This window comes from Palaemon carinicauda, chromosome 25 (assembly GCF_036898095.1).
Source record: "Palaemon carinicauda isolate YSFRI2023 chromosome 25, ASM3689809v2, whole genome shotgun sequence".
Taxonomy (NCBI): Eukaryota; Metazoa; Arthropoda; class Malacostraca; order Decapoda; family Palaemonidae; genus Palaemon; species Palaemon carinicauda.
Window position 1 is genome coordinate 56,798,646 of NC_090749.1, and position 15,000 is coordinate 56,813,645.

The 15,000-nt window shown below is 35.9% G+C and overlaps 1 protein-coding gene across 1 annotated transcript in view; it reads left to right on the forward strand.

The window, feature by feature from the left end:
* LOC137619044 (B-cell receptor CD22-like) overlaps nucleotides 1–15,000 on the forward strand; it is a 59,428-nt gene that overhangs the window by 8,029 nt on the left and 36,399 nt on the right. Inside the window, exon 2 of the mRNA XM_068349240.1 lies at nucleotides 9,201–9,355. Within this exon, the coding sequence (XP_068205341.1) occupies nucleotides 9,201–9,355 (155 nt within the window). The remainder of the gene's footprint in view (nucleotides 1–9,200; nucleotides 9,356–15,000) is intronic.

Consider the following 15,000-nt stretch of genomic DNA (forward strand, 5'->3'; position numbering starts at 1 on the left):
CTTCAAAGTTTTTATAGTTTATGTAGAAAATATTTACTTTAATGTTGCTGTCCTTAACATATTTTTTCCTTTGTTCCTTTTCTCATTGGGTTATTTTCCCTATTTGGGCCACTGGGCTTATAGCATCCTGCTTTTCCAACTAGGGTTGTAACTTAGCAAGTAATAATAATAATAATAATAATAATAATAATAAAAATAATAATAATAATAATAATAATAATAACTTCGGGAGTGTTACACCTTTATCCTGATGTTTGGAGGAAGGTTATAGATTTATAGAACCCCCCCCTCCCCCCCAAAAATGCATCCAAAATTGATAAATCTACTTCCCAGGATGAAAATCAAACTATTTATGTTTAAAAGCCGAAATTCTCCTTAAAAATATACTGTTCTCAGCCGTATTTCAGTGAAATACATGCGGCCGTAATTTAATCTACTTTAATATCTTCTACCGGTTGGTGACCGTAATATCAATCCTTTACGTCAATATATCCGTTTTCAAAACCGGCAAATGCCTGGCAACATTTATTCCAGGATATTTACCATTTTTGTACCTCCATTTTACATATATTAAAAAAAATATATATATATGTATTGGATGTGGTCTGCGAGCACCGTTAGAAATATGCCGTAAAAAAAAATGTAAAAATCCTGGAATAAATGCTGCCATGTATTTACCGTTTAAAAAAAAAAGATATGTTGACGTAAAGGAGTCATATTTTACGGTCACCAATCTGTAAAAGATAATAAGAAAGTAAGGTAAAAATTACGGCTGCCTGTATTTTACTGAAATACGGTCCAGAACATTATATTTTTACCGAGAATATCCGATTAAAATTAAGTTTTTTTTTTTTTTTTTTTTTTTTTTTTTTTTTTTTTTTTTTTTTTTTTTTTTTTTTTTTAACAGTGTAAGTATTATTTCCGAAAGGACATAAGTTACTTTGAAAATGGCTATGTGTGATTACTTATATTTTTGTCAATTGGATTTGAGGAAATTTAAGGAGTTAGAATTTATCAGAAGGATTTATAAGAAATAGATCAGGTATTGATTCGCCAAGGCTAAACACTAACAATTAAACGCGTTTAACAAACATTAATTTATTTAAAGGCGAGAAAAAGTATAATAAACTTTTTCTGAAGAATTATCGCCTAGGAAAAAGGTCCAATGGCCGAGAATAGAAGAGAATGAATGTGAGAACAGGAGTGACAAATGAAATGTGAAATTACTTGGGAAAAAAAGTGATTGGAAACAGATAGGGAAAAATGGATGAAATTTTCGTGAAATGATAACTTGTTGGCAGAATATAGAATACTAGTGTATGCGACCTGCAAAAATTACTGCTAAATATTTAAATAGAAATGCACTCACATTCGACTGTTCCATCCCCTCCCGCTTACTAACTATAACCCGTTCACCAAGGTATGACTAGCCCCTCTCCCTCTACCCGAGGGACGAGGAGAGACCGTATAGTTATGTCTTGCCGCCAAGGATGACTGGAAGGAAATATATAATAATATATTTACAAACTGTCACTTGGTCTTTATTATATAGGGGAGATAAGGAGAAAAAAAATGATTGAATTAGGACTTATATATTTATAATGTATCTATTTTATACAGAATTATGTACTATAATATATCCATCTTCATACACTTGTACTTACGTCATTATGTATATGAGGGAAAGTTCGTTTTGTTTTATTCATTTGCGCAAACACACATGCTGAGGAAAGCACGGGGGGGAGCAGCCCCCAACCCCCCCCCCCTTTTTTTTTTTTTAAATAGTCCTAATATTCCGTGTGACACATATCTGACAGTTTCTTCTTCTTGGCTGGTCCTGACCCTTGTCTGGCCATAATGCAAGACGTCCCCAAACACACGCCTGCTGAGTCCACCCAGTTTATATAATACATTCAAAACACATCACCTGGACCCCCAAGATTACACTATAGCATTGTCATTGAGACTGTCAACAATGTGACGTCCAATCAGAAGGCGTGAATGTGTTCGGAATCAAACAGAGACGATTATTGATGGGCCCTATCCCAAGTCTTTAGGGTTCCAGTTATCTTCGGAGACAAGACCATCCTCGTCCTACCCCCCACCCCCCACCCCCTTAAGAACCAATTTCCATACAGTTTCTCAGAAGGCCTTTCTGTAACCTATTGTTGCAAACTGTCTGATTCCAGAGTTGTCGTTGTGAATTAACCACTGTTATATATCCCTTCTCGGCCTCTTGCCTGGCGAATCACAATAGCCATTCTTGATAAGGTTCAAATTATTTGATACTCGGTTCCATGTTAGTGCATAAAAATTAAATTCTCTTTTTATCTTGTTCCATTTTACTGCATAAGCATAATATTTCATTTTTATTTTGATCCACATTTGTGCATAGAAATAAAATTTTCTTATTTTGTTCCATTTTAGTGAATAGAAATAACATTTTTTTTTCATTTTGTTCCATATTAGTACATAATAATTAAATGTTGTTATTATTTTGTTCCATATTAATACATAGAAATAATTTTTTTTTATTTTGTGCCATATTAGTGAATAAAAATAACATTTTATTTTATTTCGTTCCATCTTAGTGCATAAAAATAATTTGTTTGTATTTTGTTCCATGTTAGAGCATAAAAATATTTTATTTTTATTTTGTTCATATTAATTCATAACAATAGCATTTTATTATGTTCCATGTTAGAGCATATAAATAACATTTTCTTATTTTGTTCCATATTAGTTCCATGACATTAAATATCACAGATGATCATCTTGGGCTATTCCAAAATTTTACTTTCGTAACTAATCCCAGATAAAGTTCTCTCTTCCTTGGAAACTCCAGTGCCCAGATCCTTCTAATTATCCAACAGCTTTCTTTAATCCTATTAGAGTATTACGTAAGGAGGTAATTTAGTAATAGTACAAATTTTTTGAGAACCTCCTTGGTAATTTCAGTTGTAGGGTTTTTAAAATAGACACATCTATGATGCCCTTTTAAACCCTTATCCCACACCACAGAAACTGGTATTGCTTAAATTTTTTATTCAATTATTCTTATTTTGGAAGTAGTTTAGTTGCTATTAAAGGTTTTTTTGTAGAGGGGGTTGAGTTGATAGCTCTATTTTCAATTAGGTACAGATACAAGTCTCCTACTTGTTCCTTTATGATAGAACTCCCTTAACCCGTATGTGCTTAGATCCCTAAAAGACCAAAGTTAGAGGCAAATTTAACTTAGGTGTATGGATCTGTTGCTGAAGCCACAGATTCTAGTCATCTCTTCTTGAATTCATCTACATAACCCTTCCTAACCTCACACAGTAATGAATGAATATTATGAATACTACACAAGGTTATATTTCAGCAACACGTCTCTGGAGTTTAACTATTCATTGGTTTTTCACCAGTCCAATTTGTAAACCTAAAGCCTTCAAATGGCTATTTCCTCTCAGGGCTCCCTGGAACCTCTCCTTTGGCACCTTATTAGAGTCGTTACCCTTATGAAGGTGCCATCCATAGTGACAGTGGTCGTCTGTTCTCCCAGTCGATAAGCGGATCCATCCTCCTGCCTCAGGAGGGCAAGTTCCATTTTGGTCTTCCTTAATGTATTCCAGGGATCTTCTGAAGAAGAGGAAGAAGAGGAAGGAAGTTTGGAAAGGAGTTGTGGTGTTAAAGAGAGGGAAGAATGGGAAACGATGTGTGAAAATTGTGTGGATAAATGGAAGGAGTGGAAGAGACTATTAAAATATTTTGAAGAAGGTGATTCAGAATATAAGGAAGAGGACAATGAGAAAACTAAATCAAACAGATTATAAAGTACAGATTATGTGAAGGACAAGAAAAGATTAAAATTTTAAATTAGCATATAAGGTGAATTAATGGTATTGAGTTTGCCAGATATTTTGTACAATGACAAAATGAGTCAAGAATTTTCCTGAATTTCACGAAAAGTTAGTTTAATGCAATTTTTATATCTTAACATTTATGAAATATTAACGTGTTTAAGCATTCATGAAATGTCCACATTTTATGGCTTCATGAATGAGAAAATATGAATAAGAACTTTTTAATCCATTTTTGCAAAATCATTGACAAAATCTGAAAAAAATACCCAAGACGAAAATCTATTTTATTGCATATTGATAAACATTAAGAAAATTCTCTATCACTTGATTTCGAAAAATTTGGCTAATAATTTCCTAAAAATCGTGAGTAAATATTAGTGATATAAGCAGATAGTCTACAGCGAATATTTAACATCAAATTTGGCAAAATTCGCATTTCGCGAAACAAAATCATCAACAATGCCTTCACAGATACCTCCAATCTTGTTTCCATGTATACACACACACCCACACACACACACGCACACACACACAGTCCCGTGGCCTGATCAATGAAACAGTATCACGAAAACTGCGAGAGAAATGACGATATGCAACAAAGCAATTTGCAGACATGTGGTAAAGGAGGGAGTTTGGAATGATGGCATGAGGTAAAGGAGGGGTTGGGTATATTAGAAAGGGTTTTCGTTTTGCTGTGCGAGACCTGTCCTAAAGGGTGTGGGATTTAAGGTATTGTCTAGTAGAAGTGGATAGGGATCTATTGAAGGGTTGTCAGGAGCAGAAGATCTCAGGTGATTGGGAGGGACTTAGATTTAGAGGAGAGATATAAGTTAATAAAGGGTCATTCAAAAGTGGAAAAGCTATGGGAAAAGAGTAGTTGACCTGGAGAAAGGTGGGAAGATAGGAAACAGTGGAAAGGTAGAAATGGGTTGTTTACTAATATCATCATAATCTTATCGCGTAATTTTTCTGCCCATTGGAGTGCTCTACCGGTTGCTGTTCTTAGTTCCGTGTCCGAACAGGTACGCCCTAATGGTCAGCTACATAAGATGGGATTCATTGTTTGGATTGGCTCACTGTAGGGGCATGCAGCCGAATTTGTGTAACCCCATATCTGGAGGTTATCTCCTATCCTATTCAGGGTGACCCGTTTCCGCCTGGTAAGGGAGAATCCAAAGGGCAGGTCTTCACTAGGGTTAGGGAGGGCATTATTAGTGGTCTGACTGTCACTGACTCTCCATTTATTAGTCTGTATTTTGTTAGGGCTCAGGTATCTAGTGCTTTCATGGTCATGATGCTCTATCGTGCTTTAAGATGTCTTCTTGCATCACGATGGTTGTAGACTGGGTGCCTGGGATCATTTGCTTGTTTGGATTTCTTTGTAGCTATGCCATCTCAATGGATTTCTCAAGTTTTGCGATGCTGATTAGTCTGTAAAAAGTTGAGAAGGGTGTTGCTTTCAAGGTACTACTGATTAGACACAAGGTAAATGGGCAGGGACCAGGAGAATGGTGGTAAAATTTGGGAAGACTAAAGGTTAATGGGAGGGCCCATCGTGTTGAGGTTTTGCTAAGAACTGCATGCTTATGAGAAAGACTTGTTTAACCTGAAAATTGTTGAGAAGTTACAAAGGGATGAGATTCATGATGTTAAAGGGGTTTAGGGTACGTCATGGTTGTATAGGATCAAGAGAGGATAAGATGGGGGGAAATTGGGTTAGGAAGGATCTATTCAGGAGTAGAAATTATTTTATCATATCCTTAACTTCAGCTTCGCATCCTTGCTTCGGACTTATAGTAAGTGCCATTATTTAAATTATTCCACCAGTTCTATAACACAGCTTCTACTTCCATGTATGGCTATCCGGTTTCTACTTCTCTTATTGTTCACCATACCTTCAGTCTTATCCAAACTTACCTTCAAGCCACCCCCTCCTCCAAAGTCTTTCACCTCTCTAAAACACTTTTGTGCCAGTCTTCCTCATTTTCAATTGTAATCACCAAATCATCTGCATATAGAAACTCCCACTGCTCATTGGTTTCTGATCTCTTCACTTAACACATCCATGACCAACACATAAAAATAGGCTTAATGCTGACCCGTGATGTAATCCAACACTAACATCAAAGGTTCCTGTTTCCCCGACAGCTATTTTCACTTTTGTCTGTTCTTTTGTACATCATCTCTACCAATCTTACCAACTTTTCCGACTCCATTTTCCTTTTCCTCAAGCACCAGAACATCACTTCTCTTGGTATTCTATCATAAGCCCTCTCTAGATCCCCCAAAGTACAGGAGAGCTTCTGGTTTTCCTCTAGATTCTTTTGCTTTAGCTGCCTTACTATAAAGATGACACCCACAGTCTCTCTCCTCCATAAATCCATTCTGCTGTTTTCCAGTCTACAATCTCTCTCGATTTCTACTCTAGTGCCCTCTCTTTAAAACGATCAAATCCTGCTCTATTAGTTTAACTCCTTACTAGTTACCACATTCCATGATAACCCTTTTCTGAATAGCTTTGGTTATCATTACTCTCCTCCCAGTCTTTAGGCATTATTTACTCATCCATATTGCTCTTAAGTCCAGCATCCATTGTCTCCCCTCTGTAGCTAGTATTTTGACCATTTAATTTTGAAACTGATGGACCTGGTGCTTTATTATTTTTTTTTTTCAGTGAAGTGGGCATTCACTTCTGTATTCCGTATCTTCACCACTGGCCCCTCCACCCTCTGTGCTTCTACCATCTCTTCTTTCTCATTTTCAAAATAATAATAATAATAATAATAATAATAATAATAATAATAATAATAATAATAATAATAATAATAATAATAATAATAATAATAATTGCTATTATTATTATTTATCATTATTATTATCATTATTTTTATTATTTTTATTTTCATTAGTATTATTTTTATTTCTTGCTAAGCTACAACCCTAGTTGAAAAAGCAGGATGCTATAAGTCCAAGGGCCCTAATAGGGAAAATAGCCCAGTGAGGAAAGGAAACGATGAAAAATAAAATATTTTAGAAAAGTAACATTAAAATACATATTTCCTACATAAACTATAAAAAAAAGACTTTAACAAAACATGAGGAAGAGAAATTAGATATAATATTGTGCCCGAGTGTACCCTCAAGCAAGAGAACTCTAACCAAGAAAGTTATTCAAAATATTCTTTCCATCACCTCTTAATGTCTCTATCCTTATGCAATATATCTTCATCTCTATCCCTGATGACTCCTAGTTGCCCCAAATCATGTCTTTGCCTATTCTTCAAGTTTGAAATCGTATAGATATCCTTTTCTCCTCCCTTATTCCTAGCCTTTAATTCTATTATTCTATTGTTCTTCCAACAGCTATACCTACTTTCTCCAAGAGTCTTTCTCCTATTCTCTGTATAGTTCCTCTGCCCCTTGTGCATGCCTTAACTTTCCCGCCCTTAAATGCTTTTGATTTTCTTTTAACCAACTCTTGCACCTCTCTATCCCACCACCACTTTTTTCCTTTCGACACATCATATCCCATGGTTCTTCCAAGTAATTCCTCCGTTTCCCCTGCACATATTTCTTTCATACCCACCCAGATATTTTCTTCTGTTATCCTCTCCAAGTCTTTTAAGTTCAACCTTTCCAGTTGCCTTTCTCTAACAATCCTCCTAAATTACTCTCTTTTTTCTCCTTTAAAGTCCCAAATATTCATTCTAGATCTCTTCTTGGGTTTTCTACCTCTCGTTTCAAAATCCATCTCTACGAGTCTACGGTGTTTAACACATGCTTCACCCGGAATCTATTTACAGTTCAGCATATTATTTTTGTCAGCTCTTCTAACCAAGTCGTAAATTATTTGGCTTTCCATTCCTTATCATGGGTTATCAGGTGTTTATCAGACTTCTGAAACCATGTATTCATACATGCTAATTCAACACTGTAAGCCTTCTCTAATATATACTTCCTATCTTAATTTCTAATTCCAAACCCATTTCCTCCATGTACCTCCTCATATCCAAATCTTCTCTTCCCCACTCTACCATTCATGTCCACTCCTATGATCATCTCTTCCTCTCTCACTGTTGTAATTTATTTACATATATATATATATATATATATATATATATATATATATATATATATATATATATATATATATATATATATCTATACATATGTATATATATATATATATTTATATATATATATATATATATATATATATATATATATATATATATACATATATACATACATACATATATATATATATACATACATATATATATACATACATACATATATATACATACATACATACCTATATATATATATATATATATATATATATATATATATATATATATATATATATATATATATATATATTAGCTTTCAGAAGAATATGCAAGTGTGAATATTTCTTCAAATCTCTTCAACCTAAAAATCTATATTCTCCTACTCACAATATTGTTTTCTTTCCCTCATTCAAATTAGTTTTATTTATTTGATTTATGTTCCCAAGTGGTCGTAAGCCTGACAAGAAAATGTACAATAATTTATGAATAGAAAAAGAGATTATTTAACAACTTAATTAATTTATGTAATTCAATTCAGGTTGCTTCGTTTATATTAGTAATATTAATCTTAAAAGTGCCAAGGTTCTTGAATTCAGAAAGACTGGTGTCCTTAACCAGCCCCAGCCCAAAAAGGGATATGAAATAAAAATAATAGAGGTTTTGTGATGACAAAGGAAGTGAGAAACCTTTAGACTCACGGAGGAAGAAAGGTTAAATTATATTTAGGGAAAGCAAAAGCAGAAAAAGGTCCGAAGACTAGTAGTAAATATTTCAAAGTTATCGGTTTATTATTTTACAATTTTATTTGGCTCTCTAATAATTGCTTCACAGTTATACACTTCCTTAGAAGCTACTACTGCACTGATACCCAGTGTTATATAACTTAATATGATTTTGTTTAGCAATGTTTATATTGGCTATTATTATTATTATTATTATTATTATTATTATTATTATTATTATTATTATTTTTATTAGCCATAGTTGAAAAAGCAAGATGTTGTAAGCCCAAGGGCTCCAACAGGGATAAATAGCCCAGTGAGGAAATGAAATGAGGAAATAGGGAAACGAGATAAGAAGAAATGAATAAATGAAATAAGGTATTTTAAAAACATTAACAATATTAAACAAATATTTGATATATAAACTATAAAAGGACTTATGTAAGCCTGTTCAACATGAAAGCATTTGCTGCGAGTTTAAACTTTTGAAGTTCCACTGATTCAACTACTCGATTAGTATGATTCCTTTATTTAATAAACATATTTTATAGTTTTTACAGACGTGCCCAAAGCCACCATCAGCATCGACGCTGGCAGCAGCAGCAGCCTGGATTCGGGGTTGCCCTCCTCAGGGCTTCGAGAGGGAAGTTCGGCCACCTTGACGTGTGTCACAAGAGCGAACCCTCCTGTTTACAACCTCACGTTTATGTTTAACGCAAGTATCTGTTTGCCTTAATTGTGGTTCTAATTATCTGTAAAATATGCCGACATTTAAGACCTATGATAGTCACGTTGTATTGATATTAAGTACGTTGGGATACAGGAACTCCAGGTACACTTGACTCTTAAAGCTCGATTCACATGAGCGGATTTTTTTCCGTACGAAAATATTTTCGCTCGTTAGGAGACATGTCTTCAAACGAGGATTTCCCTGCGCAGCCTCTTGGTTTTCATAAGCTGCTATGATGGAATCACGGGGGTTACCACTGCCCCTGCTAGGTTTTACTAAGTTGCTATATTGGAACCACGCAGGCTACGAGTGCCTCGGCTAGGTTTTCATAATCCGCTATACTGGACCCACGCGGGTGACTAGTGCTATGGCTAGGTCTCAATGAGCCGCTATACTGGGACCACTTGGGTTACTAGTGCCATGGCTAGGTTTGAATTAGCCTCTGTACTTGTACCACTCGGGTTACCAGTGCCGTGGCTAGGTTTCCTTAAGCAGGTATACTGGAACCACACGGGTTACCAGTGCCGTGGCTAGGTTTTGATAAGCCGGTATACTGAACCACTCGGGTTACCAGTGCCGCGGCTAGGTTTAAATAAGCCGCTATACTGGAACCACGTGGGAAGCACGTGAAGGGTCTAAATAATCTTCATTTGTTTATGATCCGCGCGGCATCAATCTGCTCGTGTGAAGCGAGCTTAAAAAGTGCACCCTGCTACACCCATACTGAGTTACGAGTTCCTTTATATTATCATTATTACTAGCTAAGCTACAACCCTAGTTGGAAAAGCAAGATGCTATAAGCTCAAATGCTCTAAGAGGGAAAAATAGCCCAGCGAGGAAAGGAAATAAGGAAATAAATAAACGATATAAGAAGTAATGAACAATTAAAATAAAATATTCTAAAAACTTTAACAACATTAATATTTAGCCCCTTCCATCGTCTCTGCCATCTCTCCCTACACTATCTGGTAACTTTCCATGAGGTAAAGGTATAAAAGAGTGCACTTCTTCGGAGCAAGGTGTGGCAGTGACTCCTGTGTCCAAATGTACATTAAACTGCTCTTCTTTTTTTATGAGGATATTCTTCTTATTGAACTGAAATATAACCCCTATTTTTTCTTATATATCACAAAATCTAGCCTTTTGGAATGGCCTGTCACTAGCAATAATGGATCACAATGAATACAAAGGAGCCTAAAAGCTAAGAGGAGAAAGTTAGTATCTTAAACCAACAAAATCAGACAGTGTGAAAGGGATAGTGTTGAACTTTCCAAATTCCACTTCCCACTCCCCATTCAAGTGTTATGCAGAACTAATAGAAGAAGAGAGATCTTTCCTACCGTTATCTCTACATAAGGTGTTGGCTACCTGATGCGCCCTTTATTTCTAATAGTATGAGGCATGGTTGATTTTATTATCATTATTACTAGCTAAGCTAAAACCCTAGTTGGAAAAGCAAGATGCTGTAAGCCCAAGGGCTCCAGCAGGGAAAAATAGCCCCTTGAGGATAGGAAATTTGGAATGAAGTAAACGATATGAGAAATAATGAACAATTAAAATACAACATTCTAATAACAGTAACAACATTAAACAGATAGTTAATATATGAACTATTATTATATCAGCTTGTTCAACATACAAAACATTTGCTGCAAGTTTGAAATATGAAGTTCTACTGATTCAATTACCCGATTAGGAAGATCATTCCACAACTTGGTCACAGCTGGAGTAAAACTTCTAGAGTACTGTGTAGTATTGAGCCTCATTATGGAGAAGGCCTGACTATTAGAATTAACTGCATGCCTAGTATTACGAACAGAATGGCACAGGTTTTTACGATTGCATGGCATTTGAAGTCATCAGCCACAGTTATATTGGTGAGCCTAACCCTGGACTAAATAGTCCAACTGCTAAAAAGGAACACTACAAAGCATCAGCTGTCCTTTTAGTCGCTTTCTACGACATGCAAGACATACGTTGGTAGCATTCTTTAACCCTATTGGAATAGTCCCTAGCTGAAAATCCGTTGGACTTGGGTTCGAGACCCACTCAAGGTGATTGGTTTCTCGTATAATCTGCACCCTCACTATCCACATGAGCTAAGGATGGGATTGGTTTAAGGGTCCTATAGGTCTACCTGCTTAATCATCAGCAATCATTGCTTGATCCTCCCTGGTCCTAGCTGCCGGAAAGTTGTTCATTTGTATATATGGTCAGTCTGCAGGGCATTGTCTCTTGCCTCTGCCATTCATGAGTGACCTTTAAACCCCTACCAAAGGGTGGGAGAAAAACAGATCAATGGGGGGGGGAGACAAATGTTTCCCTAAATTACATCCTACTAACGTCCATACTCGGCGTATGTGTAAACATTCTATGTACAGTTTGTATTTTCAAAGAGTTTTTTTTTTTTTTACCATTTCTTTCATTTACTTAAATTTTTTTCGCTCCAAGCAGAGAAACGGCTGAGATGATTTCACAGTTAACTAACGTCTTCATCTAACCTGTATCTCTCCGTGTCTACTGTCAACGTTTTATTCTAGTTTATTTTCGAACGTTTTCTTCCCAAAGCTATAAAACACCAAAAATTTTTAGGGCAATCTGTTCAGGAAACGGCGTTAGTGGGAACACAGAGTTGAGGGCGCGTGAAGTGCATGTTAGTATTGGAAGTACGCGACGAAGTAAAAAAAAAAAAAAAAAAAATGAAAACCAAAATCCAGTGTTTAAACATGAACAGATTTTCCGTTCTAAAAACCAATTACTTTGTTTAGGTATATTGGTGAAGTTTTAGATATCTTTTTCTTTCACAATTTACTGCTTTCGTATGTTTTTTTTTTATATAATTTTGAGATTTAGAAATATTCAGTGAAAGATTTTTTTGTGGATTGCATCGCATTGACTTTTTCAGCTTTGAAAAAGATTTATTTTCCTTAAAACAACAACACTGATATTTATCTGGGTATACCAGTGAAGTCTTTGACACTGAATTCTTTCTTTTTTATTTTCTTTAAATATTTTGTTATAGATTTTTTTTTTGTGGTGGGTGTAAACCTACCAAATTTGTTTTCACGAAGTTGGTACTTTTTTTCTTTATTCTTTTTGTTATTAGATTTTACTAAATGCAAAACTACAGGGATTATAAACTTAGTGTTATAAAGGTTGATTGGTACTTGTTGAAGTTAGTTCATTTGTGTCTTTCTAGAATATCATTTTCCCCCATAAAGTGTTTACCTATTCTTTGATTTATCTGTTCGCTCGTTTTAGAACGTCTTGTCTATATCAACACACTGACTGGCTCTTGCACTGAGGCAGCCCGTAAGAGAGATTCGATCTGTTCAGGTAGTTAGAAAGATTCTTATTAGCCTATAAATAGTAAGACAGATTTACTTAAAAGCATTATGGGTTGCAGAATTGCAAGAGGTCATGCCTGGCCAGAAGGTCCAGGCAATATACACAATCATTATGTAAAAGCAGACATAATCAGACCTTGACAGAGAGCTTCAAAGACCCTGTTGGACTTAGTCCTTCTGATTAGGTGTCCCTATTGGGCTTAACAAATGAGGGCTAAGGCAGATATTCATGTTGTGATATAATCATTATTGATAATGTTCATTAAATTAAGTTATCGTAGTTTGGTAATCTTATTTTTACATTAAATTACTGTTATTAATTTATGCGGTCATACATTAGGGTAATTCTGGTCCCTAACACTATGAAACCATTGCAGTTATTATAGGTTTAGCAATAAGGACACATTGCATTGATAGGAGACTTATATGAGTGAAACTACAAGGTTACTTTAAAATTAAGGATGGGAGACCATGTTGAAATAGTGCATGAATTATTAGTTCACTTTTACTTTAAGGGCTGCTTATCTGGTCCTGTATGGCAGGGGAACCCTACTCTCTACAGAGGGAAGTCATTTGTGCCTTTGTTAGCTTATTAATAGAGCCGCCTCATTAATGCCAACTCTAGAATTGAAAACTGATGTTGGAACTGAGAGCTTGAAAATGGGGAGCTATTGCAAGAATTATAAACTTCAAAGAAATCGTAAGATCAGGTATAGGAAATGATAAGTTCGGAAATTTGTAATCGTCGTATGAACTGAAAGCTGGTAATCGTCTAACTAAACTCCTTAGTTTCTTTGGTCGCTGCAACCTCACCTTCATTGTGAGCTAATGATAGGGGGTTTGGGGGAGCCTGCAGGTCTTATCTGCTTAGTCACCAGTAGCCAGTGCCTGGCCCTCCTTGGTCCTAGCTTGGGCGAAGAGCCGGCTTGGGGGCTAATCATATGTATATATTATTGTTATTATCATTATCAGTTGTTAAGCCACAACCCCAGCTGGAAAAGCAGAACGCTACAAGCCCAGGGGCTCCAATAAGGAAAACAGCCCAGTGAGGAAAGGAAACAAAGAAAAAATAAATATTTCAAGAATAATATTAAAATGAATATCTCCCATATAAACTATAAAATACCCAACAGAACATGAGGAAGAGAAACCAGATTGAACAGTAGGCACAAGTGCACCCCCAAGCAAGAGAACTCCAACCCAAGACAGTGGAAGACCATGATAGAGAGGCTATGGCACTACCCAAGACTAGAGAACAAGGGTTTGATTTTGTAGTGTCCTTCTCCAAGAGGAGCTGCTTACCATAGATAAAGAGTCTCTTATACCCTTACCAAGAGGAAAGTAACCACTGAACAATTACAGTGCAGTAGTTAACCCCTTTGGTGAAGAAGAATTGTTTGGTAATCTCAGTTTTGAGAGGTGTATGAGAACAGAGGAGAATCTGTAAAGAATATCCCAGACTATTCGGTGTATGTATAGGCAACAGGAGAGTGAACCGAAACCAGAAAGAAGGATCCAATGTAGTACTGTCTGACCAGTCAAAGGACCCCATGACTCTCTAGCGGTAGTATCAGTGTGTAAGGCATTGTCCTGCTTGATATGGGAATGTCACAGTCCCTTGCCTCTGCAATCCATGAGTGCCCTTTAAACCTTTAAGGGCTGTTTTCCGAGTCCTATCACACATGGAAACCCTTTGCCCTACAGGAGCTGAAAAAACATGGTCGCTGTATTCAGTCTTCGCTAGAGTATCATACAGCGTATTCCACGATAATTGTTAAATCGACATCATCGAAGCACTTAGAAAACAGTCTTCAGTTTCTTCTTGAAAGCCTTGATATTTATGGGCCTTGTAAGGACGAACAGAGTACAAATGAGAACAATTAAAAATATAAATTCTCGGAAACATTAGCCCTTGTATAAATTATAAGCCTAAGAAAGGAAAGCCATGTAGAGGCAAGATCAAAGCACAGAATAATACAAGTAGATCATAATTCAAGAAATGAAAAGGTGATATAGAGGTTATAAGCTTAAGAACGGTATCTTCACTATGGCCTACAAGCTAAGACTTTTGCGTATCTGACCGATATCCTATTAGATCCCCTAATATCTAGCATCGGAGTAACAGCTCTTTCCTAAGAGGAGATCCCAAGACGTCGTTAAGGCTTCGTAGCCTTTTAGTGGTTTATAAACGCCAAGGTTCACTAAACCCGGAGTCTCAAAGTTGATGATTTTATCCCGTGTTATAGTCCATAAAGAAGGTTTCGTAAGGGAACCTCATTATGA